Source organism: Schistocerca cancellata, chromosome 8 (assembly GCF_023864275.1).
Source record: "Schistocerca cancellata isolate TAMUIC-IGC-003103 chromosome 8, iqSchCanc2.1, whole genome shotgun sequence".
Classification (NCBI taxonomy): domain Eukaryota; kingdom Metazoa; phylum Arthropoda; class Insecta; order Orthoptera; family Acrididae; genus Schistocerca; species Schistocerca cancellata.
Genome location: NC_064633.1, coordinates 109,651,230 through 109,677,986, shown reverse-complemented (window position 1 = coordinate 109,677,986; position 26,757 = coordinate 109,651,230). Strand labels below are relative to the sequence as shown.

Genomic DNA, 26,757 nt, shown 5'->3' with positions numbered 1-26,757 from the left:
GTCAAACTTGTAAGATGCAGTGGAAAACCACTTGTCTTCTGCATTTCCTCTTCCTGGCTTTAAGAAAAATAAGTTTTCAATGCCTTGCCCCAAACCGGTCATGAGCACAAGCAGGTCAACATCTTCTCCTACAATGACAACACTTCCAAAATCTTTGGTTCTTGAAATGACAAATGTTACAATCATAATGTCAGCATCTTCTTGTGCCTGGTACACTTCAACACTACACTCCTCGGGAAGACGAGGGTTCAATCCCGCGTCCGGCCATCCTGAGTTAGGTTTCCCGTGATTTCCCTAAATCACTCCAGGCAAATGCCGGGATGGTTTCTCTGAAAGGGCACGGCCGACTTCCTTCCCCATCCTTCCCTAATCCGATGATACCGATGACCACGCTGTCTGGTCTCCTTCCCCAAACAACCAAACCAAAACCACTACACTCCAGAAATTCCTTTTTAAGAAGTGTGATCAAACGCATCTTCTTTCGTTCGTTGTACAAGAACTTGTCCTGAGGGACTTGGTTCACCATCTCTGATTCAACTACAACGTCAACCGAAAAATGTTTTATGGACCTACGAATCCTCTCAGCACTCTTTGTGCTACATTTGTCTCCCTCACATGGATACCCATCAAATACAATAGCAAATTGAGATCCAAATTGACGTTGCAGGTAAGAAACATAGCTTTGGGCTATTGACTTGAAGCAAACATTTCGAGTCCAAGTCACTTTTTGGATAAGGTACCCTCCATCAAAATTTCGTTTGACATATGGCAGTCTTAACTGCTTGGTTAAAAAGTCATCAGAATTCCCTTTTGTACATAAGAAGCATTTCTCTTTGAACATGAACTAACCTTTTTCCTGCGACCGACGTAGCACGCCTGTTGGTTCCTGAGGATGTCGAAGGCTAGCTGCTATCATTCTCTCATTAATGTACTTCTTGTAGCATGCTTCATGCACCATCACTTCACTGAGCGTTTTCAAAAAACGGGTGTGAGCAGACTCCCTGCGTTTAGCACTACAATCGATAAGTGCGCTCAGTCCTTTGTTTTTCACATTGCATCCACCACTCACGACAGTTTTTCGCAAATGAAACACAAATTCATGTCAGACATACTCATTTTCAGCACCACAACATATACTGAATGGAAGCGACTCCAAACTGTAGGACCCTTATTGTTGTGTGCTAATAGCTGTCAACGCGCTGTGAACAATCACTAGAGATAATTGCCTTTCGCCCGCCAAAGAATAAATACGCTTTTGTCCGCTAAAGAACAATTCCTACAAACTTTTTCTTATAACTGATCATTAACGTCAATCAACTGAAGAAAATGTACGGCACCTGCATGCAATCGTATTACATATTGTAACACAAATAAACTTCACGCAATCCGACGTGAATGTGTTCGTAGTTACTGAACATGATGCTGTTTGTCCTGGCCCTGCAGCAGAGTGAGATGGTAAATTCCAGTGAATAACATGATGAGTAATATGTTTATACCACACAAATAGAAACTGAAATAACAGTGTTCAAAAATTAGGTAATTTGCCACTTTGCGCGAAATTTGGAAAATTGGTATTTTTTGACACGCTGTAGCGTCTTAGATATTGGGAGTAGAAAAAATGGTAAAATTCAAATTTGTAGAGAATTTTGTGCTCTTTAAAAAAGAAACTAGACGTCAAAGCGATAGGAGCAAATGAAACTGAGATATTTTGAAAAAACTGAAAAAAGTCCGAAATTTTCGAAGTTTTTTGACTGCAGAAAGATTTCCCAAGAGAAATTTTGTTGGCAAAACTTGGTTTTCTAACAATTCCAACAATATGAACGAGTTAAAAAAATAAACTCTTCTACCCCACCTTTTGCAAGGTACATGCTTTTTTTCTGACAGTTTCACTGGACTACGGGTATTCATTGGACAAATATATTATAGTGGAACTTACATGTGATTACATTTTCACGCAATTTGGGTGCATAGATCCTGAGAAATCAGTACCCAAAACAACCACCTCTGGCCGTAATAACGGCCTTGATACGACTGGGCATTGAGTCAAACAGAGCTTGGATGGCGTGTACAGGTACAGCTGCCCATGCAACTTCAACACGATACCACAGTTCATCAAGAATAGTGACTGGCGTAGTGTGACAAGCCAGTTGCTCGGCCACCATTCATCAGACGTTTCCAATTAGTGAGAGATCTGGACACTGTGCTGGCCAGGGCAGCAGTCGAACACTATCTGTATCCAGAAAGGGTTGTACAGGACCTGCAACATGCAGTCGTGCAATATCCTGCTGAAATGTAGGGTTTCGCAGAGATCGAATGAAGGGTAGAGCCACGGGTCGTAACACATCTGAAATGTAACGCTCACTGTTCAAAGTGCCGTCAGTGCGAACAAGAGGTGACCGAGACGTGTAACCAATGGCACCCCATACCTTCACGCCGGGTGATACGCTAGTATGGCGATGACGAATAAACGCTTCCAATTTGCGTTCACCGCGATGTCGCCAAACACGGAAGCGACCACCATGGTGCTGTAAACAGAACCTGGTTTCATCCGAAAAAATGACGTTTTGCCATTCGTGAACCCAGGCTCGTCGTTGAGTACACCGTCGCAGGCGCTCCTGTCTGTGATGCAGCGTCAAAGGTAACTGCAGCCGTGGTCTTCGAGCTTATAGTCCATTCTGCTGCAAACGTTGTTGTCTTGCAAACGTCCCCATCTGTTGGCTAGGGGATCGAGACATGGCTCCACGACCCGTTACAGCCATGCTGATAAGATGCCTGTCATCTCGACTGCTAGAGATACGAGGCCGTTGGGGTCCAGCACGGCGTTCCGTATTACCCTCCTGAACCCATCGATTCCATATTCTGCTAACAGTCATTGGATTTTGACCAACGCGAGCAGCAATGTCGCGATACGATAAACCGCAATCGCGATAGGCTACAATCCGATCCTTATCAAAGTCGGAAACGTGATGGTACGCATTTCTCCTCCTTACATGAGACAGCACAACAAAGTTCACCAGACAACGCCGGTCAACTGCTGTTTGTGTATGAGAAATCGGTTGGAAACTTTCCTCATGTCAGCACGTTGGAGGTGTCGCCACCGGCGCCAACCTTGTGTGAATGCTCTGAAAAGCTAATCATTTGCATATCACAGCATTTTCTTCCTGTCGGCTAAATTTTGCGTCTGTAGCACGTCATCTTCGTCGTGTAGCAATTTTAATGGCCAGTAGTGTATGTTTAGGGGTTCCAATGATACATTTGTTACGGCCTGCCTGTCTTTGCGCCATTTTGCTTTTCGACAATGATATTTTCGCATCGGAATTGAACATACAAAACTTGTACAAGTTTGGGAATAACTTTCAGCGCTCGACAAGTTCGGCAAGTACTCGCAGTAAGGGGGCGACAAACTGTTTCCACTAAGTGGAGGAAGCTACTTCTGCAAGCTGATAAAACTTATAGAAGTCGACTTTCTGGGGGTGTTTTCAAGCCAAAGAACTTGCAGAAATAGCTTCTGTAACCGACTTGAGGAAGTTTTCTTCCAAGTAGAGACACGTCATAAGAAAGCCTCCGACCGCAAGGCGCTCGCCAGTGGCATCAGGTAGCACCGACAGTCCGGCGACACACCTTGCCTCCACGCTTCGTTCTTCATAAGAATAAACCTGATGTAAACAAAGTCAGCAGCTGTAGCACACGTAGAGTCTGCGCAAAATACCGTAGCCAGTAGCAGTCGGCATGCGTGGTTGGTTGGTTGGTTTGAGGAAGGAGACCAGACAGCGTGGTCATCGGTCTCATCGGATTAGGGAAGGATTGGGAAGGAAGTCGGCCGTGCCCTTTCAGAGTAACCATCCCGGCATTTGCCTGGAGCGATTTAGGGAAATCACGGAAAACCTAAATCAGGATGGCCGGACGCGGGATTGAACCGTCGTCCTCCCGAATGCGAGTCCAGTGTCTAACCACTGCGCCACCCCGCTCGGTGGCATGCGTGTGAAGAACGGTAGTGGTGCGGGGTTACAGTCAGGTGCTGTACGGGAAATGCTAAGCATTGAAGGAGAAGTGCCGTTCTAAACTTAAGCTCTTACTTTCGCTTGGCTTATTAACCATTAACATCTTACGGAGAAGAGTCACGATTGGCGAATCTTGAATGAAACCTACAGATTTCTCTTGATGCCACGTTAAAATCTGCTTATTTTGCCAAAACACAGCGGAGTTTCTAAAATGTCACCTCGCTAACATGTTGTGCAGACAATTGCGAGAGAATTCTGAAACAGTGGTTTATTAAGTGAGGACGTGAGGAACAGTAAGGTCAGCAGCCTACGAAAAAGCGCATCCTTGGTACAAAATGAATGTGTAATGTCTTCAATTATGTTGTTCTCAGACCCATAGCATCTTTCGTTTCAGCAACTATTGATGGCCCATAAAAATTAAATTCTGTCATTAAAAAAGTCTTTAGTTAGTGCAATAACGCGGTAGATAATGAAGTGATGCATAATAAACACATGGCAAAATACTCTCCTCTTTCTGTGCTTTCATTTGCCAAAATCGCTTGTCGATATCTCAAATAATTTATTAAATATGAAGAATGTTATGGATATTTCACTCTGGTTTTACTATTGGTGCGGCGCTATCGCAAACGAGTGTGCTACATAAGATCAATTTTCTTGAGGTTGGTGACGGACTGAGTCCTCCATCCAAGTCTAAAGAAAAATTCGATGTGTAGCTAAATTTAATATCGGCAACATTATGTAATATGCACCAAACCCAGAATCATAGCGACCCCTATTTTTCCTACCTTTTTCGAATTTCTTACTTCCATGTATATATCACAGTAACTATGACCATTAATGAAATGATGGTCACATCATCATGAACCTGACACACGTATAAAGTTATAAGTAATGCAAAACTGATATTTTTTTACTGGATAGTTTTCACAAAATCGTTTGAGAAAGATTGTAGGGCATACGCCTGGATTCTATCATCGCCGACCGGCCTAAAGGCGGCCAAAACTGTCGGCCTTCCCCTCTGAACAGACGAATGAACTCGCCCAGCGCATGTGCCACCGTATCCAGCGCTGACTCTACACTGGTACTGTTACGTTATATTTGCCCGTGCTGAAATTTCAGGGGGGACCAAATTCATATTCTTCAAGAAAAAAATCTTGTTTCATACCTAGCACGCAGCACACGTTGGTTTATCGAATATTCATATGATTTTGAAACGCATCCCTGTTGGTTTTTGAACACATTCTGATTTCTGAACGAATCATAAGTTGACTTTTGAATGCGCGCGCAAAGTGTACGTGATGTCTCTGCCAGGGGAATCCCCGTCGCATCAAGAAATTATAAACTTTCATTAAAGAAATCCATAGATTCATACTACCAGAGCGGAAGTAAACGCCTAACAGAAATAAAAAGGTAAGAAAGATTACATATTATCTTCTCGATGTATCCAAGAAAACGACATTTTAACAGAAAATTTTTACCAGGTCGCTACATTATTAACGGCCAGTTGTACAGTCCCCGGTTAGTAGCCTCTGAAGATCTACTCTCGGATTAGTGCGGAAAACTTCTCTTGCAAAGCCGTAATAACGGCTAACCTAAGAATAAATGCGCGATAGCAGAACGTTGATTCTGGCAGGGTTAGTGAAGTTAACTGGAGAATATGTTTTGACAATGCCAGGAATAATTACAGAATTGGTGATGGCAAGCTTGTTTGTGAGAACGAGGACGGAGAAGAAACGGGAACGTCACCCAAATTATGTGGAAAAATATGACGATTCCAAATTTATATACAAATTTCGTACTACTACTACTACTACTACCACCACCACCACCACCACTACTACTACTACTACTTTTCGATCTCATGCTTGAAAAACTGGATCGTATGAATGAAACGTGAAACCATTTCCTGACATAAAATTTTTTGTTTGTAATAAGCGTAATAGGCATTTGATATTGGTACTTCGTGAATTATATTCTGTCGTGTTGTTTCTGTAAATGAGGCAGATAAAAATGACCATCTGTGCGAAAACAGTCTCGCTTGTGTGGCATGTGTTACAATTGGTGCAATATTAGAAAGGCCTATTTCGTTTTATCCAGCAGACAGTGACAAAATAAAATCACGCCAGTCTTGGTTACTATTCGTATTAACGGCTTTTTCAGTATCAGACAACGACATTTTCATTCTTCATGGTGCCGGCCGAAGTGGCCGTGCGGTTATAGGCGCTGCAGTCTGGAACCGCGAGGCCGCTACGGTCGCAGGTTCGAATCCTGCCTCGGGCATGGATGTGTGTGATGTCCTTAGGTTAGCAAGGTTTAAGTAGTTCTAAGTTCTAGGGGACTAATAACCTCAGAAGTTGAGTCCCATAGTGCTCAGAGCCATTTGAACAATTCTTCATGTAGCAAAATGTTTGACGGACTTTAATGAGGTAACAGATTCTTTCGCAGAAAGTAAAGCACGCCGTGTAAAGCTGTAGCAACATTAGAGAGAAAAAAATGCGAGGACCTAATGACTGAAGAAATATGTACTGTCTTGCTTACCTTTCCTATATTTAATTTTATGTCGCACCAAAGAGAAAATTATTAGCTAATAGGCAATAAAGAGTGAAAATTTTCTGTGGCGTTGTTATTATCCTGGTCACAAGTAATCCCACCCAGTATTATTTGTTAGTTTGTTTCAAGAGGGTTGGGATGTCAAAGCGGTCGAATGGGAATAGGAGAGGCACTATGGGATATTTTAATTTCCACTGCCCTGAATATAGGTTTGATGGCTTCCATTACAAAATATACACATCTGAATTCCACAGAGCGAAATGTTGTGACGTGCGTGAGAAGAATGCTGTGTGGAGAGGCGTGGTTCTGCACCTTGGCACATTTAAGACAAAACAACATGTCTTACATTTCCTGGAACATATGTGTCATATATCAAAATCTTCAGAAAGACGTTCGCTACAAAATTTCTAAATTTTTGACTTCCCATCTCAAACGCCTGAGTGTGAGGAAGGGGGGGGGGGGTTTGGGGGGGGCACTATCAAGTTTTTGCCCTGGTTCGGAAATATCGAAGATCCGGGGATGAACTTCACTGTACTCGAGACAGCTTGGCTTCCGCTCCATGTTGACGAAATCCAATGAGATTCCAGCGAACGCGGAAGAATTCGTGTTGTAATGTTTATATCTTGTGGTGAATACAGTATAGTGGCAGGTGGAGCCAGGCTCGCACAGCGCGGCGTATCTCTCAGTCGCTGGAGCCAAATCTCGAAGCGTCCTTGACGCGCACCTCTGATGACCCGCGCAGGGCTGCCGACCTTCGGCAGAAGCGGCACACCTGGAGCGGGGAGAAACTCGCGGGTATTCCCCGCAACCGCTGCGGTACCTACAACTACAACGTGTCGACATTTCCTTAAGCCGTCGGCACACGGACCGAGCATCCGAGCGTTGAGCGTTGGCATGTTTCTGTCGTCACAGCGTGGAATAGCACGTTCGGGAGTCTTTCCGAACGTGCAGAGCAATACCTGGCATGTCAGATATTCCGAGCTTGCATCTGAGCGTTGACCAATGAGATGGCACAACGCCACTACGTCACACGCAAGCCGTCTCCCTTCACTGCAGAGTTGCGAGGCGCCATATTGGTATTCATTTCAAGCCTATATGTATATATGCCATTTCTGAGCACCAACAAATTGAGAATCACTGGAAAACCCGTTGTTAACTGTGTGATTCGTTCCAACAAAATAATGAAAAACATCATATCCATGGCAAAAGAATTATTGTAACTTGCGTATTATGTGAGTAGGCTATTTGAAGGCTGCAACACACTGAAGATCCACCCAAAACGTATTGTTCTTGGTACGTGTTATAATTAAATTTCAATTAATAACATAATTATCTACGATTATCGTTTTTAGCAAGGCGTAAGACAATATGATTAGATACCTAGCGTGTGTTCTTAGTATAACGTAATGAGTAGCGTCAGTGTCCGCTGATGCATTCGTAATTGAGGCAGTGGTTTACATCCAAACACTACCAAATTTTTTTTCCCTAACATTCGCGTTTTTATTAGGTTCTGATACATTATTATTAGTTTAATATTAGTATATGCTATAATATTTGATGTTATGTAAACATAAGTTCACCTTTTTTGAGGGCGACTTTGTTCGATTGGCTTAATTTACAGGACAGCTTGCGCTACTTGTATAGAGATATTTTGCTCCTTTTTCTTTTACGCTTCGTAATTCACATGTTGCAAAGATTCTGCTACTGGGTAGGAATAGTGATCAAGTAAGACTGACCTTGGGGTTTTACTAAAATGTGGGAAAATGGGATGAGAAGTTCCGCCTTATGCAATACACCTTATTTCTTTTGTTTCACCCATACATGTTTCAGCACTTTTGTGCTATCATCAGTGGGTTCTATTTATTTTTAACTGTAAATTTGTTGTTAACATATTAATATTTTCGTCGTTTACAACATTATGTAAAAGTTGCATTTATAACTTAATTGGCGAAAAGTAACATACCTTACATTACATTATTGTCCTCTTGTTTTGGTAGCTGTTATGCTACACAATATACAACATGTCATCTGCAAACAGCAAAACGTAATTTATTTTCTATTTGTTATGTATTTACGAACAGAAATAAGACTGTATCACGTTTTCTTTCTGTAACTTACAGTTTTGAAGTTGTGGTAGGTTTTCCTACTTCGCCAACAAAACAGGAAAAGCTACCACAACTTCAAAACTGTAAGTTACAGAAAGAAAACGTGATACAGTCTTATTTCTGTTCGTAAATACATAACAAATAGAAAATAAATTACGTTTTGCTGTTTGCAGATGACATGTTGTATATTGTGTAGCATAACAGCTACCAAAACAAGAGGACAATAATGTAATGTAAGGTATGTTACTTTTCGCCAATTAAGTTATAAATGCAACTTTTACATAATGTTGTAAACGACGAAAATATTAATATGTTAACAACAAATTTACAGTTAAAAATAAATAGAACCCACTGATGATAGCACAAAAGTGCTGAAACATGTATGGGTGAAACAAAAGAAATAAGGTGTATTGCATAAGGCGGAACTTCTCATCCCATTTTCTTAGCAAGCACGGAGACAACAAGAAGAACTGCACCACAAGATGATAAAATGTGGGAATGATGAAATAATGTTCATCTTATGTGGAGAAATATTCCAAATTTGTACCGCACTGTTTGTAGTGGAACTTTTATTAGCTTGAGTCCTCACTGATTGGACATGGTACTTTCCTTTTCGTGGACGTTGGAGGAAATGTGCGTTTTAATAGAGCGAACGTAGGAATTTTACGCGCTCCCATTGAGTAAACAGCGTGATTTACGAACTACAAACATCCCTCAAGTGCCGCTGGAGTCGTTGCGATCGCGTATACCACGTTGGGCTCCACGAACCGCATGCAGAAGTCGCATCGCTCCTGAGCGTTCAGCAGCACGTTGAACTCGGCACGCTCCACGTTAACGTTCGACTGCACGGTCCGTGTGCCGACGGCGGCAACAAACGCTCCTCGAGGAACCTAATAATTGTTATCTACAGACCTACCTCATTTCGAGATGTGGAAAAATAAATTTAATAAAAAGCGGACGACAGCTCTCGAAATGGAAGAAGAGACATCACGGTTTAACGTCCTGTCGACTTCGAGATTATTATGGACTCTAATCACAAAACCCGGATACGGCAGGACTTGGCAGGAAAACGGCTGTCTTTTAACCGTCAGTCTCCTCACGCAGGTCTGAGAGGCATTAAAACGACTTCGGCCACGTTAAGTTACAACACGAACGGTCTCCGCAACTGAGTAAGGAGCACAGTTTATGACAAATGTATGACGTAACAGATTGTTTTCCGAGCTACTCAGGTTTTTCTGCGACGCACCTCGCACTGTTTCTATGTTCATTACTTTTGTTTCTTACTGTACGCTGGAGCATACTGTGGGACATCCCAGTGTATTCAGAAGCATACAAGGCAGTTACCGCAACTGCATAGGTATTTGCCAGAGCGTTTAAGATCTTCTGAATGTAAGTCAGAGCTGCTGCCTGTGTCTGAAGCTAGATTAACACCTGCTGCTTCACTCGCGTACACTGAATGGTCTGCACAGGTATTTTTTTGTTTTTCTTTAATCGAATTTTTATGTTGTTCGCAAATTTCAACACCCGCTAAACATTTCATGCTAATTCAGGCAATAGAAGCATGGTCTTTTCCGAATGTACTTCTGACAAACAAAGCAATTCTGCTAGATCGAATCCAAGGTTTCAGTTAACCATGCCTTTTGCGTTCTTGTGGCGAGATTTCATAGAAACTTTCGTCCCGTAACACAAGTTTATTTATATCTAACCGGGACGTCAAATACCAACTTTCATAGATTTCGCTTCAAAACTTTAATGTAATAAAACATTTCTTAAAAATTTCCATCTCCTATTTCACTCCACTCAGGGCCTGAATTTCCAAGAACAGTGAAACAATTTTTTTTAATTTCTAACAAGGAAGCCAAATCCAAATTTTCATCGATTTAGCTTTGAAAATACTTTCTTAATGAAATAATTTCATTAAACTTTTCATTCCCTCTTTCACTCTTAGCTTGTCCAGTCTCCAAAAACACTGAAACATCTATTTTTTTATTTCCAACTTAGAAGTCAAATATCAGTTTTTATAAATGTAGCTTTGCAAATGTTTTAGTAGTTCTTTAATCATGATTTATTTTCAAAAAAATCTTTCACAAAGTATCTCACTCTCATAGGCGATAAATTTCCAGAAATACTGAGACGTGTGTTTCTTTATTTCTGATCGAGAAAACGATTACCAATTTCCGCAGGTCTAGCTTCAAAATTGCCTTAATAGCACCTTATTTTCAAAAAAACTTTCGTCCCCTATTTCACCCCCTTAGGGACGGAATATCGAAAAATCGCTCCTTAATCGACACCTGCAGTATAAGATCAACGCCCTCTGGAAATTTCAAGTTTGTGGTTTGGGCTGGGCGATGAGTCCGTGAGTGAGACAGTCCGCACATTGCCGTTTATATACAGCGATTATTGCTAACTAGTGGCAAGCTCCACAAAGTGACGATTTCACCCTCTTTACGAAGTTGCACGAAGGAAGGTTCGAAACTTAGGGTTAAACATACCGTCGACGACAAAGTTACTAAAGATGGAACGCAAGTATACAACGAAACCATACCAGTAATCAGTGTTATTCACTGAGCAAGTACTACATCAAAGAAAAATTAGAAAATTTAATAAATTTCATGGAGAAGGACTAATAACTTTTTTTCTTCTGACTCTGTAATTCTATCAGAGATGGCAAAGTTTTTGCAACATCATTTGAACAGAATAGATAGTTCCCTGAAAATGTTAATAGCATGAAATCAACAAAACTGTAAGAAGGGTTGTGGGCATGTATTCGAATTAAGTCTGATGTTACTGAGGAATCAGATTAGGAAATTACAGTTAAGCTATTTGCACAGCAGAACAATTGATGAGGACAGAAAACGCAGTCTGACAACAGCAGAAAAGCTTCCCTGAAAAAAAAATTCTTAACGTAGAATAAAAAAGTCAAGTGTTAGGAAGTCTTTTGGGAAAGTATTTGTCTGGACTACAGTCTTCTACGAATGTCAAACGTAGATGATAAGCAGTTGAGACAAGAAGATATTTGAAGCTTTTTGAAATTTGGTGCTTCACAAGATTAGATAGACAGGCTCTGAATCGAACCGGGGAAACAAGAAATTTCTTGTACAACTTATCTAAAGGAAGGGATAGTTTCATATGATATTTCCCGTGGCATCAAGGAATTATCAGTTTCGTGATAGTAGGGAGGGAGAGGGAGGGAGATGGAGAGGGAGGGAGAGGGAGGGAGGGAGAGTAAGGGGGGGGGGCTGTACAGGGGTACCACGTATTGACTAGACTAACCAGGTTCAAGTGGACGTAGGTTGCAGTTTTTATGCAGAGATGAAGAGGTTTGCATAGAACAGATTAGCGCTAAGAGCTGAAATAAAACGTTCAGTTCGTAGACGACGGAAACACAACAACAGCGACGACGATGACAAAAACAACGTAACAACATAGATACAGTCTGGAAGAACGATTACAAGCGCAAACACGACACATTTGTTACTCTGTTGATAATGTATCTGGTATAACATACTAACCAAGAAAATGTTATATGTGGTATACCATGTTGCTAAACGTTGAAAACTTGTATTCGACGTGTTATAGACCTTAATTTCTTCACACAAATTTTGCAGTAATGAGTAACCGATGAAAGACGGACACAGTGTTTCAAGAGCGCAACCTTTATTAACTCTAGCAGTTTGCTGACACCAGCAGCGGCGTAAAGATTATGCCTCCGACTATTGGAATAAAATTCCTAATACGGCATTTGTTGTCATTCTTCATTAAGTCAATGGAATGGGAAAGTCACATATTGGTGCACTTAAAATACGTAAGAATTTAAATTGTTAATGTCTGTGAAAACATAAAAAGAGCAAGAACTTTATTAAGTGGATATTTATGCTGATACAGGCTTTATTAGATACACGGTGCAATATATGATTACGGGTAATTACAAGTTCAAAAAATTGAATGGCTAAGATACCTGTGCTGAGATGACAGTGGATTCACGAGCTATTTTTCATGCTCAAAAATTTGTTTGAGACAATTTCGCAAGTTACGTAATACGAATTTCATTTAGTTTTATTAGCTTAATGTCGATTGTGGACTATTTATTGAGTCTGCACATTGAGCGAGGAAACCACAGAGTAATTTGTAAACATAAATAAATTTCACGGAGAAGAAATAAAAACTTTAAGGTTTGCTGATGACATTGCAGTTCTGTAAGAAACCGCAAAGATCTTGGAAGATCGGTGGAACTAAATGGATAGTTCCTTGGAAAGAGATCAAAGGAATATTAACAGATGTAAAACAGAGGTAGTATAGTGCAGGCGATGCTGAGGGGATTAGAAAAGGAAATGAGACAGTAAAAGTGGATGAGTTTTTTTCAAATGTATGTGAAATCTTATGGGACTTAACTGTTAAGGTCATCAGTCCCTAAGCTTACACACTATTTAACCTAAATTCTCCTAAGGACAAACACACACACCCATGCCCGAGGGAGGACTCTAACCTCCGCCGGGACCAGCCGCAGAGTCCATGATTGCAGTGCCTCGACCGCTCGGCTAACCCCACGTGGCAGACGAGTTTTGCTGTTCGGGCAGAAAAATAACTGACGATGGCCAGAGAGGAAATGCAGACGGGATATAGAAGGAAAATCAGTTCCGAAAATGAGATATTTGCTAACATCTAATAAAAAGTTACGTGTAAGAAGTATTTTGTGGAGGTATTTGCCTGGAGCGTAGCCTTGTACGAAAGTGAAACGTGACAGATACGAAACAATGGAAAATCCACGATGGAGTGTTGACAATATTATGTTGTGCCTATCTGCGACTGAAGATCTCTGCTATATGGTGGGTAGCAATCCATCCTTTTCATAATATTGCCAAACGTCGAAAAATAGGCACTTATTACAAGGGAACCTCCCCATTGCACTCCCCTCAGATTTAGTTATGAGTTGGCACAGTGGATAGGCCTTGAAAAACTGAACACAGATCAATCGAGAAAACCGGAAGAAATTGTGTGGAAGTATGAAAAAAATTAGTAAAATATACAATTTGAGTAGTCCATGCGAAGATAGGGAGCATCAAGGACAATGCGTGTTACGGAGCGCCGTGGTCCCGTGGTTAGCGAGAGCAGCTACCAAACGAGAGGTCCTAGGTTCAAGTCTTTCCTCGAGCGAAAAGTTTAAATTTTTATTTTCAGTTTATGTGACAAACTCTTATGTTTTCATCACTTTTTTCGGAGTGATTATCAGATCCACAAGAAAACCTAAATCGGGCAAGGTAGAAGAATCTTTTTACCCATTCGCTAAGTGTACAAGTTAGGTGGGTCGACAACATATTCCTGTCATGTGACGCAAATGCCGTCACCAGTGTCGTATAGAATACATAAGATGTTTTCCTGTGGAGGAATCGGTTGAACTATGACCTTGCGATCAAATGTTTTCGGTTCCCATTCGAGAGGCACGTCCTTTCATCTACTAATTGCACGGTTTTGTGGTGCGGTCGCAAAACACAGACACTAAACTTCTTACAGTGAACAGAGACGTCAATGAACGAACGGACAGATGATAACTTCGTGAAAATAAAGAAAGTAAAATTTTCAGTCGAGGCAAGACTTGAACCAAGGACCTCTCGTTCCGCAGCTACTCACGCTAACCACGGGACCACGACACTCCTTACGCTACAACCTCCTTGATGTTGCATATGTTGCGCATGGACTACTCAGTTTGTATATTTTATTAATTTTTTTCATAGTTCCACGCAACTTCTTCCTGTTTTCTTGATTGATCTGTGTCCAGTTTTTCAAGGCCTATCCACTGTGCCAACTTATAACTAAATCTGAGGGGGGTGCGATGGGGAGGTTCCCTTGTGAGAAGGAGTACGAGCATTTGAAATATGGTGCTGCAGAAGAATATTAATGAATAAATGTGTAGATCGTGTAGATAATGGCACACGTTGATTACAAGAAGGGATCAATTGATAGTACACATCCTGAGACATCAAGGAATCGTAATATGGAGGGGAGAGTAGGGCTATAACGTGGTAATGTAGAGGGCGACAAAATCGTGACTACAGTAAACAGGTTCTGGTGGATGCAGGTGCAGTAGTTAGCCAGAGATGAAGAGGCTAGCACAGGAGACACTCGTCTTCTAACTCAAGACAACTTAACAACAGTTATTGATAAACTGGCATTTTTCGTGTCATCTGTTGAGATTCGCACGCCTTTTCTACGCCAAGTGAGTTGTGCAGTCCGAAGGTCGAAGCGAACCGAGAGACCGTTGCTAAACCCTGGAGATTCAGGGTGTTAAACCTGGCTGACGGACATTAAGCACGTAAAAACAGACGACACGAATCTGAACTCACCCAGAAGCGAGCAGAGCGCCAAGTGCAGCAGCCACGACCACGACGAAGACCCCATCCTCGCCCGCTGCCAGCTGCGGCTCTACTGGCTGGCGGCGAGGCCCGCCGTCCACCGCAAATGCCGCTACTTGCCGACTGGCCGTATGACGTCACAGCCCCCAGGCGGTCGTCAACACGGAAGTTCCTGTCCTCTCCGCGTGTTCTCCGAAGCAAGGTGTGCTATCCACATCGAAGTAATAGGCGGTTGCACTCTTGGACTACGGTAACCACCTAATTCCCTTGCGTTATAGGAGCCGTGTTTTTAAAGTAAGTAACGCTCTGAAATTTAAAAATAGATGTGCTAAGATATCTCAATTTTTTTTTTTACATGAAAGCCTGTACCTTAATCTACACACTGACGCCATTACAGTCTGATTCTTCATTGTTTATGTCGTGTACTGAGTGTTTAAGATGCCTCCGATAATCGTGCGTCCCGCCGACTGTGAAGCACGGGGTGTTATAAGATTTCTTAGTTCAAAATGGCTCTGAGCACTATGGGACTTAACTTCTGAGGTCATCAGTCCCCTAGAACTTAGAACTACTTAAACCTAACTAACCTAAGGACATCACACACTTCCATGCCCGAAGCAGGATTCGAACCTGCGACCGTAGTGGTCGCGCGGTTCCAGACTGTAGCGCCTAGAACCGCTTGGCCACTCCGGCGGGCAGATTTCTTAGTGCTACAGGCACTAATTCATCGTGAGATCTGTGCAGTTTACAGAGAAATCATTATAAGTGATGGAATGGTAAGAAAGTGGGTGAGAGCATTTAAAGATGGCCGCACAAATGTGCATGATGAACAACGGAGTGGGCGTCCTTCGGTCGTTAATGAAAGTTTAGTGCAGGAAGTGGACAATAAGGTGAGAGAAAACAGACGCTTTACGATTTCCTCCTTGCGGGATCTACATCTACATCTACATCCATACTCTGCAAGCCACCTGACGGTGTGTGGCGGAGTACCTCTATCAGTTCTCCATTCTATTCCAGTCTTGTATTGTTCTTGGAAAGAAGGATTGTTGGTATGCCTCTGTGTGGGCTCTAATCTCTCTGATTTTATCCTCATGGTCTCTTCGTGAGATATACGTAGGAAGGAGCAACATACTGCTTGACTCCTTGGTGAAGGTATGTTCTCGAAACTTCAACAAAAGCCCGTACCGAGCTACTGAGCGTCTCTCCTGCAGAGTCTTCCAATGGAGTTTATCTATCATCTCCGTAACGCTTTCGCGATTACTAAATGATCCTGTAACGAAGCGCGCCGCTCTCCGTTGGATCTTCTCTATCTCTTCTATCAACCCTATCTGGTACGGATCCCACACTGCTAAGCAGTATTCAAGCAGTGGGCGAACAAGCGTACTGTAACCTACTTCCTTTGTTTTCGGATTGCATTTCCTTAGGATTCTTCCAACGAATCTCAGTCTGGCATCTGCTTTACCGACGATCAACTTTATATGATCATTCCATTTTAAATCACTTCTAATTCGTACTCCCAGATAATTTATGGAATTAACTGCTTCCAGATGCTGACGTGCTATATTGTAGCTAAATGACAAGGGATCTTTCTTTCTATGTATTCGCAGCACATTACACTTGTCTACATTGAGATTCAATTGCCATTCCCTGTACCATGCGTCAATTCGCTGCAGATCCCCCTGCATTTCAGTACAATTTTCCATTGTTACAGCCTCTCGATATACCACAGCATCATCCGCAAAACGCCTCAGTGAACTTCCGATGTCATCCACAAGGTCCTTTCCTAATGTTTCTCGTAGTGTTTTGTGTGGCATTGTGACCGAGCACTTGAATTACCGAAAATTGTGCGCACGTTAGGTACTGAAAATGTTTACGGATGTGCACAAAACCAAACGTTTAGACAGTGCATTGACTTTCCTTGAGCGGTATCACAACCACGGTGATGATTTCTTAAGCCAAATTGTTACGGGCGATGAAACATGGGTGGCCTACGTCACACTTGAATCAAAGCAACAGTCCATGGAAGTTGAGCAAGGGCATCGTTTTGCTGCATGTGGCGAATCAGACCAAAGATCTCATCACATCTTTTCGATGAAAAACTCTAGATCATTCTCCGTACAGCCCAGATCTTGCGCCCAGTGTCTACCATCTGTTCCTGCACTTGAAGAAACACCTGGGCGGTCAGCGTCTTCAAGACGATGAAGAAGTCAAAACGGTGGTGATGCAGTGGTTAACAAGTCAGGCGGCAGACTTCTATGAGGAGGGTATTCAAAAACTGGTACAACGTTATGACAAGTTCCTCAATATCGACGGAAATTATGTAGAAAAGTAGATTAAGGTACAGGCTTTCATGTAAAAATAAAATTATTGAGATATCTTAGCACGCCATTTTTTATTTTAAAAACGGTACTTATTTAAAAAACACGCCACGTAATATTTGAGAAAAGAAGTAAAATAGTCTGAAGTTATACGTAGGGACTTCAGAAAGTAAGTTACACATGTCGTTCCACGTTAAGACCATTACGCAACAAGAGCAACGCGTTGTCTGAGAAGAGTAAACGTTCCGGGAGTCCAACAGGCATAATTCTGCTGCAGTACTGGAAACAGATGCACGGCAGCGTCTAAGAGAAATGGCGCAGCAACTGGAAACGTACATCAGAGCTGAATTACGCGTGACAGCACAGTTCTTGTAGACAAACCGTCAAAACTGCACGCACATTCACAGTGAAATTTTGGCGGTATACGGACGAAATGCTATGTCGCGTCGAGTCGTGGTGAAGTGGAGCCAGCAAGTTGGCCGAGGCCGCACAGACGAGTGTGTTGCTGATGTGCCACAGAGTCCAGATACAGAGGGGTCCAAGAAATATATCCACTCTTTAAAAGTCCATAACTTGCAAACTAATAGACGGAGTTGTCTCATTTCTGGTGAAAGTGTAGCTTAAAGTCCAACTTAAAAATATCACTGTAGGTGTTCGAAATGGTCACCATTAACAACCACACACAAACGATGCGCCGAACTGCAGCACGAACTACTGACTGCAACATGTTCAGTTGGATATTTGCACATGAATGTACGATGGATTCTCGAAGATCATCCAATTTGCGTGGCTTTTGTCGATAAACGACGTCCTTTAGTGTTCCCCACAGGTAAAAGTCCAGAGGAGTTAGGTCTGGGGAACGTAGTGGATACTCCACAGCACCTCTGCGGCCTATCCATCTTCCTGGTAGATTTTCGTCGAGATACGCTCTAACACGATTTTGGTGGTGGACTGGGGCACCATCTTGTTGAAAGTAAACTCTTCCGTCTCCATACAAGTCTCGGATGGCAGCTAAAATAGATGTCTGAAGCTTCTGAAGGTACACCTCACCGGTAACTGTGCCGTCAAAGAAGAATGGCCCAATCAAGCCCCGGTAAGACAACCCACACCACACATTTACTCCTGGCAAATTCACGGCTTTGTCTACATGGACGTTCGGATTTTCGGCGGCCCAGTAGATGGAATTGTGGCGATTTACTGTACCATGGAGTTTGAACTGTGCCTCATCAGACCACACAATCATCTCTGCAAACTCTTCATCGTTGCGCACCATGTTAGTAAACCACTAGCAGTACTCCATTCTACGATGTGGGTCGTCCTCGTTCATTGAGTGTAGCAATCGTGGGATGTAGTACTTCCACTTTGCTGTCTTCAAAATCGCCGCACACTTGAGCGACTCACTCCAGTTTCAAAAAAATGGTTCAAATGGCTCTGAGCACTATGGGACTCAACATCTTACGTCATAAGTCCCCTAGAACTTAGAACTAGTTAAACCTAACTAACCTAAGGACATGACACCCACCCATGCCCGAGGCAGGATTCGAACCTGCGACCGTAGCAGCGTCGCGGTTCCGGACTGCAGCGCCAGAACCGCACGGCCACCGCGGCCGGCACTCTAGTTTCACGGGCACACTGTCTCACAGACTTCTGTGGTGAGTGAGTGAATTGTTGTAACACACGACGGGAGTTAGCTGGACTTGTTACTGTTACAGGACGTCCAGATCGTTGTTTGTGTACATCTTTAACACAGCCTTCGGCTTCAAATTTGTCTCGAACACGACGAATCGTTAAACGTGTCGGAGGCTCTGTTTGATACTCACTTCGCCATTGCGAATGTTTTCGTACTTAAAATACTACTTCAAAACTGACTTCCTTTCATCGAATGTAAGCCTTGCGCCAGCCATGTTTACTCGAGTAACCAGGTGCAACTAAGAACAAAACACTGACTATCTGGGGACTGTCATCTGACAAAACAAAACAACGCAATACAACGCTTGTGTGGCGATTGCCGGAACTACAAAATATTACACTACCAAAGATGAAACCGTCAGTTATTTTGCCAGTTATGAACTTTAAACAGTGGATACTTTTTTTTGATCCCTCTGTATTACAACATGTCATTTCCAACTCTTCGGCAAGCTGAAAGAACATCTGGGGGTCCATCTAACATCAATCCGCGTAGCTACATCTGTACTTCCATTAACCTATCACACTTTCACTCTAGCCTGTTCCCTAAGCTAATCTTTCCCCTCGTTCTCAAGTAATCTGCAATATGCGTTTCACCGTTATTCCACGAGCAACGTACAATTTTGGAATGGTTTTCTGCACTGGGCCGGCCAGAGTGGCCGAGCGGTTCTAGGCGCTACAGTCTGGAACCGCGCGACCGCTACGGTCGCAGGTTCGAATCCTGCCTCGGGCATGGATGTGTGTGATGTCCTTAGGGTAGTTAGGTTTAAGTAGAGAACTAAGTTCTAGGGGACTGATGACCTCAGCCATTAAGTCCCATAGTGCTCAGAGCCATTTGAACTATTTTTTTCTGCACTGGGCGTCCATTTTTCACTGTCAGACCGGTACATAGGATGTATTCGCAGTTACAAATATGGACAACCATCAGCTGTATAGTGGAATGACGACACTGAAAACTTGTGCCGTACTGGGACTCGAACCCGGATTCCCCGTTTGCCACGAGCGGTCGCCTCACCATTTGGCTATCCGTGGACGACTCACGGTCAGGCTCCAACTTCCGTATGTCATTAACCAAATGTCTACAACCCGTAACTCGTACATCCATTATGTATATTCCCGTACAGGAGAGACATTATACTTGAAAGTCGCTTGCCCAGTGTCGACAGATTAATGCGAAATTTCAGTGCCTGTGTTATCCGAATTACAATGCAATGTTGTTTCGGACATGCATGGGTGCATTTCGTATCGTACGCCATAGCATTAGGTCAAACCTGATAATACACAAAGCACAATGGTCTCAACGACACACTAACTTCTTTATTTTACTGTCCATTCAACAAATCATTCTGTGAATTCATTTGAAGCTTGCATTATTATCTTTTTGACGTATCGATTATACATTACCAGTGGAACAAATTCTCCTATCGGAGCAAAAAGAAATGCGAATATATTTCTTTTCATTTTAATAGACTCAAACGTGACTACCAGCTGCCTCATTCTACCTTCCTCAACAACTTTAAAATTTTCTCTAAAATTTTGGCACTTGAACATATTCGCGTCTTTTTTAGTATGCAACTTACCTCAAACTCCCACAAGCTCCCTTAAGTGTAACTAATTCACACTCACTAGTCCATCGCTGTAAGTCACTCGTACCGATGCACTCCAAGTTGTCCTTTCTCACTCACTCATTCAGCCGAACTCATTGTTACTACATCTACAAGTGCGTCTACATGGAGACACGGCAAGTGGCAAGCCACCGTACGGTGCGCGGCGGAGGGCACCCTGTACTACTACTAGTAATTTTCTTTCCTGTACCACTCACAAATAGAGCAAAGGACTTGGAACAGCAGTTGAACGGAATGGACAGTGTCTTGAAAGGAGGATATAAGATGAACATCAACAAAAGCAAAACGAGGATAATGGAATGTAGTCGAATTAAGTCGAGTAATGCTGAGGGAATTAGATTAGGAAATGAGACACTTAAAGAAGCAAAGGAGTTTTGCTATTTGGGGGGCAAAATAACTGACGATGGTCGAAGTAGAGAGGACATAAAATATAGACTGTCAATGGCAAGGAAAGCGTTTCTGAAGAAGAAAAATTTGTTAACATCTAGTATAGATTTAAATGTCAGGAAGTCGTTTCTGAAAGTATTTGTATGGAGTGTAGCCATGTATGGAAGTGAAACGTGGACGATCAATAGTTAAGACAAGAAGAGAATAGAAGCTTTCGAAATGTGGTGCTACAGAAGAATGCTGAAGATTAGATGGGTAGATCACATAACTAATGAGGAGGTATTGAATAGAATTAGGGTGAAGAGGAGTTTGTGGCACCACTTGACTAGAAGAAGGGATCGGTTGGTAGGACATGTTCTGAGGCATCAAGGGATCACCAATTTGATACTGGAGGGCAGCGTGGAGGGTAAACATCGTAGAGGGAGACCAAGAGATGAATACACTAAGCAGATTCAGAAGGATTTAGGTTGCAGCAGGTACTGGGAGATGAAGAAGATTGCACAGGATAGAGTAACGTGGAGAGCTGCATCAAACCAGTCTCAGGACTGAAGACCGCAACAACAACAACATATGCCTCTGTATGAGCCCTAATTTCTTGTATGTTATCTTTGTGGTCCTTACGCGCAGAAGAATCGTTCGGCAGTCAGCTTCAAATGCCGGTTCTAATTTCACAACAGTGTTTTTCGAAAGAAACGTCGCCTTCCATCCAGGGATACCCATTTGAGCTCCCGTAGCATCTCCATAAGATTTACGTGTTGTGCGCACCTGCCCATGACAAATCTAGCAGCCCGCCTCTGAATTACTTCGATGTTTTTCTTTAGTCTGATCTGGTACGAATGTGAAACACTCGAGCGGTACTCAAGAATAAGTCGCACCAGCGTTCTACATGCGATCTTCTTTACAGATGAACCACTCTTTTCTAAAATTCTCCCAATAAACCGAAGTCGATCATTCACCTTCCCTACCGCTGTTCTCAAATGCTCCTTCTATATCATATCGGTTTGCAACGTTACGCCCAGATATTTAAACGATTTGACCCTGTCAAGCAATACATTAGCAATACGAGGTGCATTCAAGTTCTAAGGCCTCCGATTTTTTTTCTAATTAACTACTCACCCGAAATCGATGAAACTGGCGTTACTTCTCGACGTAATCGCCCTGCAGACGTACACATTTTTCACAACGCTGACGCCATGATTCCATGGCAGCGGCGAAGGCTTCTTTAGGAGTCTGTTTTGACCACTGGAAAATCGCTGAGGCAATAGCAGCCGGAGAGTGTCTTTCATTGTTGGAAAAAGCCAAAAGTCACTAGGAGCCAGGTCAGGTGAGTAGGGAGCATGAGGAATCACTTCAAAGTTGTTATCATGAAGAAACTGTTGCGTGACGTTAGCTCGATGTGCGGGTGCGTTGTCTTGGTGAAACAGCACACGCGCAGCCCTTCCCGGACGTTTTTGTTGCAGTGCAGGAAGGAATTTGTTCTTCAAAACATTTTCGTAGGATGCACCTGTTACCGTAGTGCCCTTTGGAACGCTATGGGTAAGGATTACGCCCTCGCTGTCCCAGAACATGGACGCCATCATTTTTTCAGCACTGGCGGTTACCCGAAATTTTTTTGGCGGCGGTGAATCTGTGTGCTTCCATTGTGCTGACTGGCGCTTTGTTTCTGGATTGAAAAATTGCATCCACGTCTCATCCATTGTCACAACCGACGAAAAGAAAGTCCCATTCATGCTGTCGTTGCGTGTCAACATTGCTTGGCAACATGCCACACGGGCAGCCATGTGGTCGTCCGTCAGCATTCGTGGCACCTACCTGGATGACACTCTTCGCATTTTCAGGTCGTCATGCAGGATTGTGTGCACAGAACCCACAGAAATGCCAACTCTGGAGGCGATCTGTTCAACAGTCATTCGGCGATCCCCCAAAACAATTCTCTCCACTTTCTCAATCATGTCGTCATACCGGCTTGTGAGAGCCCGAGGTTGTTTCGGTTTGTTGTCACACGATGTTCTGCCTTCATTAAACTGTCGCACCCACGAACGCACTTTCGACACATCCATAACTCCATCACCACATGTCTCCTTGAACTGTCGATGAATTTCAATTGGTTTCACACCACGCAAATTCAGAAAACGAATGATTGCATGCTGTTCAAGTAAGGAAAACGTCGCCATTTTAAGTATTTAAAACAGTTCTCATTCTCGCCGCTGGCGGTAAACTTCCATCTGCCGTACGGTGCTGCCATCTCTGGGACGTATTGACAATGAACGCGGCCTCATTTTAAAACAATGCGCATGTTTCTATCTCTTTCCAGTCCGGAGAAAAAAAATCGGAGGCCTTAGAACTTGAATGCACCTCGTACTGTATCCGAACGTTACACGTTTGTACTTCCTACTCATCCTCATTAGCTGCCATTTTTCCACATTTATAGCTAGCTGCCAATTAGAAATTTTGTCTAAGTCGTCTTGTATCTTCCTACAGTCAATCAACTTCGATACCTTACCGTACACCACAACATTATCAGCAGACAACTGATGATTGCTGCCCAGTCTGTCCGCCAAGTCAGTTATGTATATAGAGAAGAACAGCGGTCCTATCACACTTCCCTGGCGCACTCCTGACGATACCCTTGCCTCTTATGAACACTCGCCGGCGAGGACAACATATTGGGTTCTGTTACCTAAGAAGTCTTCGAGCTACTGTGAACTTGTTCCATAAGCTCGTAGCTCCGTTAACAGTCTGCAACGAGTCACCGTGTCAAACGACTTCCGGAAATCTAGAAATATGGCATCTGCCTGTTGCCCGTCATGCATAGTTCTCAGTATATCATGTGAGGAAAGGGTAAACTGAGATTCACACGAACGATGCTTTCTAAAATCATGCTGATTCGTGGACATAAGCTTCTCAGACTCAAGTAAGTTTAGTGTATTCCAACTGCGAATATGTTCAAGGATCCTGCAGCAAAACGAACTTAAGGACATCGGTCTGTAATTTTGCACGTCTGTTCTTCTACACTTCTCATATAGTGGAGTCAAGTGTACTTTATTCTAGTCGCTTGGGACTTTGTGCTGGGCGAGAGACTCACGATAAATGCAGGCTAGATAATAGGCTAATGCCGTAGAGTACTCTTTGTAAAACCAAACTGGGATTCCATTCGGACCTAGTGATTTATTTACTTTCAAATCTTTCAGTTGTTTCTCTATGCCAAGTGTGCTTATTACGGGAGTCTGTCCAATGGTCAAACGATGGTATGTTTGTACGGTTCTCCTGCACGAACGGTTTCTTGAAGGTTAAATTCTAACCCCCGGCTTTCGTTTTGCTATCTTCAGCTGCCACATCAGAGTGGTCAGCAAGGGACTGAATGAAAGCCTTAGACATTTTACATAGGATCAGAATTTTCTCGGGTTCTCTGCCAGATCTTTCGCTGAGGTGTGAGGTGGTAGCGGTTTATGCTTCGTGCGTAGATTTTTTCACAGACGAACGTCTTACTTGTCGTTACTTGTACGTTCTCTCTTGAACCGAGAGTGCAGCAACATCTGCTTCCTCAGCATCTTCCGATTTCGTTATTAAACCATCGTGGGTCTTTTTCGTCCTCACATAACTCTCCAGATCACAATTTACAATCTGCTTAACTTTGCCCACAATCTCTCTATGTCCATCTTACTGAAAGTACATGATGTCAGTTCACTGTCCAAGTGAGATTCTGACAACGCTCTGTCTAGTAGAAACACTCACCTAGCCTTCTTGTCTGATTTATTAGCTTTCGTAACCTTAGTTGTTATAAGGACAACATGCTCGCCAATCCTCGTTTCCATACTGACTTTTTCGGTAAGGTCCGGCCTATTTGCAGCTAAAAGGTCTAGAATATTTTCTTTGTGCGTGAGCTGCTTTTCAGAAAAAGTATTCAAAAGTATTTCGCATGACTATATGCTATACCACTCGCAATGAATTCATAGACATCCCAGTCGATACTCGGTAGGTCAAACTCGCCTCCAACAAGTATGGCATGATCTGGGCGGGTATTTACGCGCTACTGGCCGTAGACTTATTTTGAATGACTGTAGAACTGTCACAGTGGATTCGGGTGGCCAGTAAAAACATCCAGCAGTTAAGTTAGGTTCACCTACATCTGTTATACGAGACCAGATAACTTCAATGCCACACTCAACTTCGACCTCAACAGAGACTACAATTTTGTAAACTGTAATGAGCACTCCGCCTCCTACTGCCTCTAATCTGTCTTTTCGATATACGATCCACAACTCGTTAAATACCTCAGACTTTCCACTTCGGGTTTCAGCCGAGAACTTTCCTGGATGGTAGTAAATTCGGAAACTTTATTACGAATATTTCGATAGTTCAAATGGTTCAAATGGCTCTGAGCACTATGGGACTTAACATCTATGGTCATCAGTCCCCTAGAACTTAGAACTACTTAAACCTAACTAACCTAAGGACATCACACAACACCCAGCCATCACGAGGCAGAGAAAATCCCTGACCCCGCCGGGAATCGAACCCGGGAACCCGGGCGCGGGAAGCGAGAACGCTACCGCACGACCACGAGCTGCGGGCTATTTCGATAGTTTACTGATAAAATTTGAGAGTCGAAGTGTTATTTTTCTGAACACTGTCTGTGTATCGACTGGCGAGTGTTCCTTAGAGCACCTCAAATTACCATCTACCCTAAAAAACCCTCACGTGCACTCCACAAGTGCTTTGCTACCTGAGTAGCTGCTTCCTTTGTCTAGCGCATCCCTGTTCTATCAAGGAGAGCCCTAGAAATCGCCGCACGATAACGCACGTCTAGAAATATACAGCCAATAGTGTCACAGAGTTGACGAAGCCTTTGGATGAGACGTCCAACACGACTCCAAACAAAAGGACCCCAATCAACCCGGGGAACAATGCTGCAAACTGTGAGTTCTGCTTGCACGTGGTGCGCGATGCCAGCAGTCTTCACCACCTCCACCAGCCGCCTGTATGAACTGAGGGTGGCATCAAACCCATGCGACAGGAGTCGTTGGTGCCGACGTGAGCCATAACTTGCAGTCAGCTGCACCCAGCACGCTCGATACCGCAGGCAAGGGCGCCTCCACATCTCAGTGAGTGCACATTGGGTTTCTTTCCAGTCCTGAACGCTATCTGATTAAGGGGCTCCATAACGCGCATAACGTTGGAGTTCCCAGTAACTGATAAATCCCTCTCCGCCCCTGTGTCTGCTTGGAGGTTGCGGAAGGAGAGACCACATGTCCACTCTCAGGGTGAATGGGCGAGGCCAGTCTCCACATTGGCCCTCTGCCTTGAGTGACGCGACGGGCGCTGATAACCTCGCTGTTGTGCGCCCTAAAACACCAATCATCATCATTGAGTGACGCGAACGTGTTACCACCCGCCGCTCGCCCTGTGGTGAGGTCGGATCCATCGCGGCGGTTACAGTAGGAGGTGCCTCGGGAGCAGCGCCCATGGGAAAAACAAGCGAGACCTGAGATGTTCCATGTGGTGTGCCAGATTCTCTGCCAACGCTACACCCCGAGGCAGCAACCAGAAGGTGACTGATCGTAGCCAAAAGCGCTTTCAGTTGTTGGCGAACGGCGGCCATCTCCTCCTGCATCCGCACACAGCATGCACACATCCTAACCGTGCTAACTGAAGAAGTAAACTATAAATGCAGATTGAATCGTAGATACGCAACTTGCTACCCTCCTGATACGCCACCAATAGACGCTGATGCGTTA

General features: G+C 43.4%; 1 protein-coding gene across 1 annotated transcript in view; it reads right to left on the bottom strand.

Annotated features, from left to right (window-relative positions):
• Positions 1 to 15,102, bottom strand: part of LOC126094930 (modular serine protease-like) — a 327,160-nt gene extending 312,058 nt beyond the window's left edge. The window contains exon 1 of the mRNA XM_049909577.1: positions 14,998 to 15,102. Within this exon, the coding sequence (XP_049765534.1) occupies positions 14,998 to 15,052 (55 nt within the window). The 5' untranslated portion in view covers positions 15,053 to 15,102. The remainder of the gene's footprint in view (positions 1 to 14,997) is intronic.
• Positions 15,103 to 26,757: the final 11,655 nt, after the last annotated feature.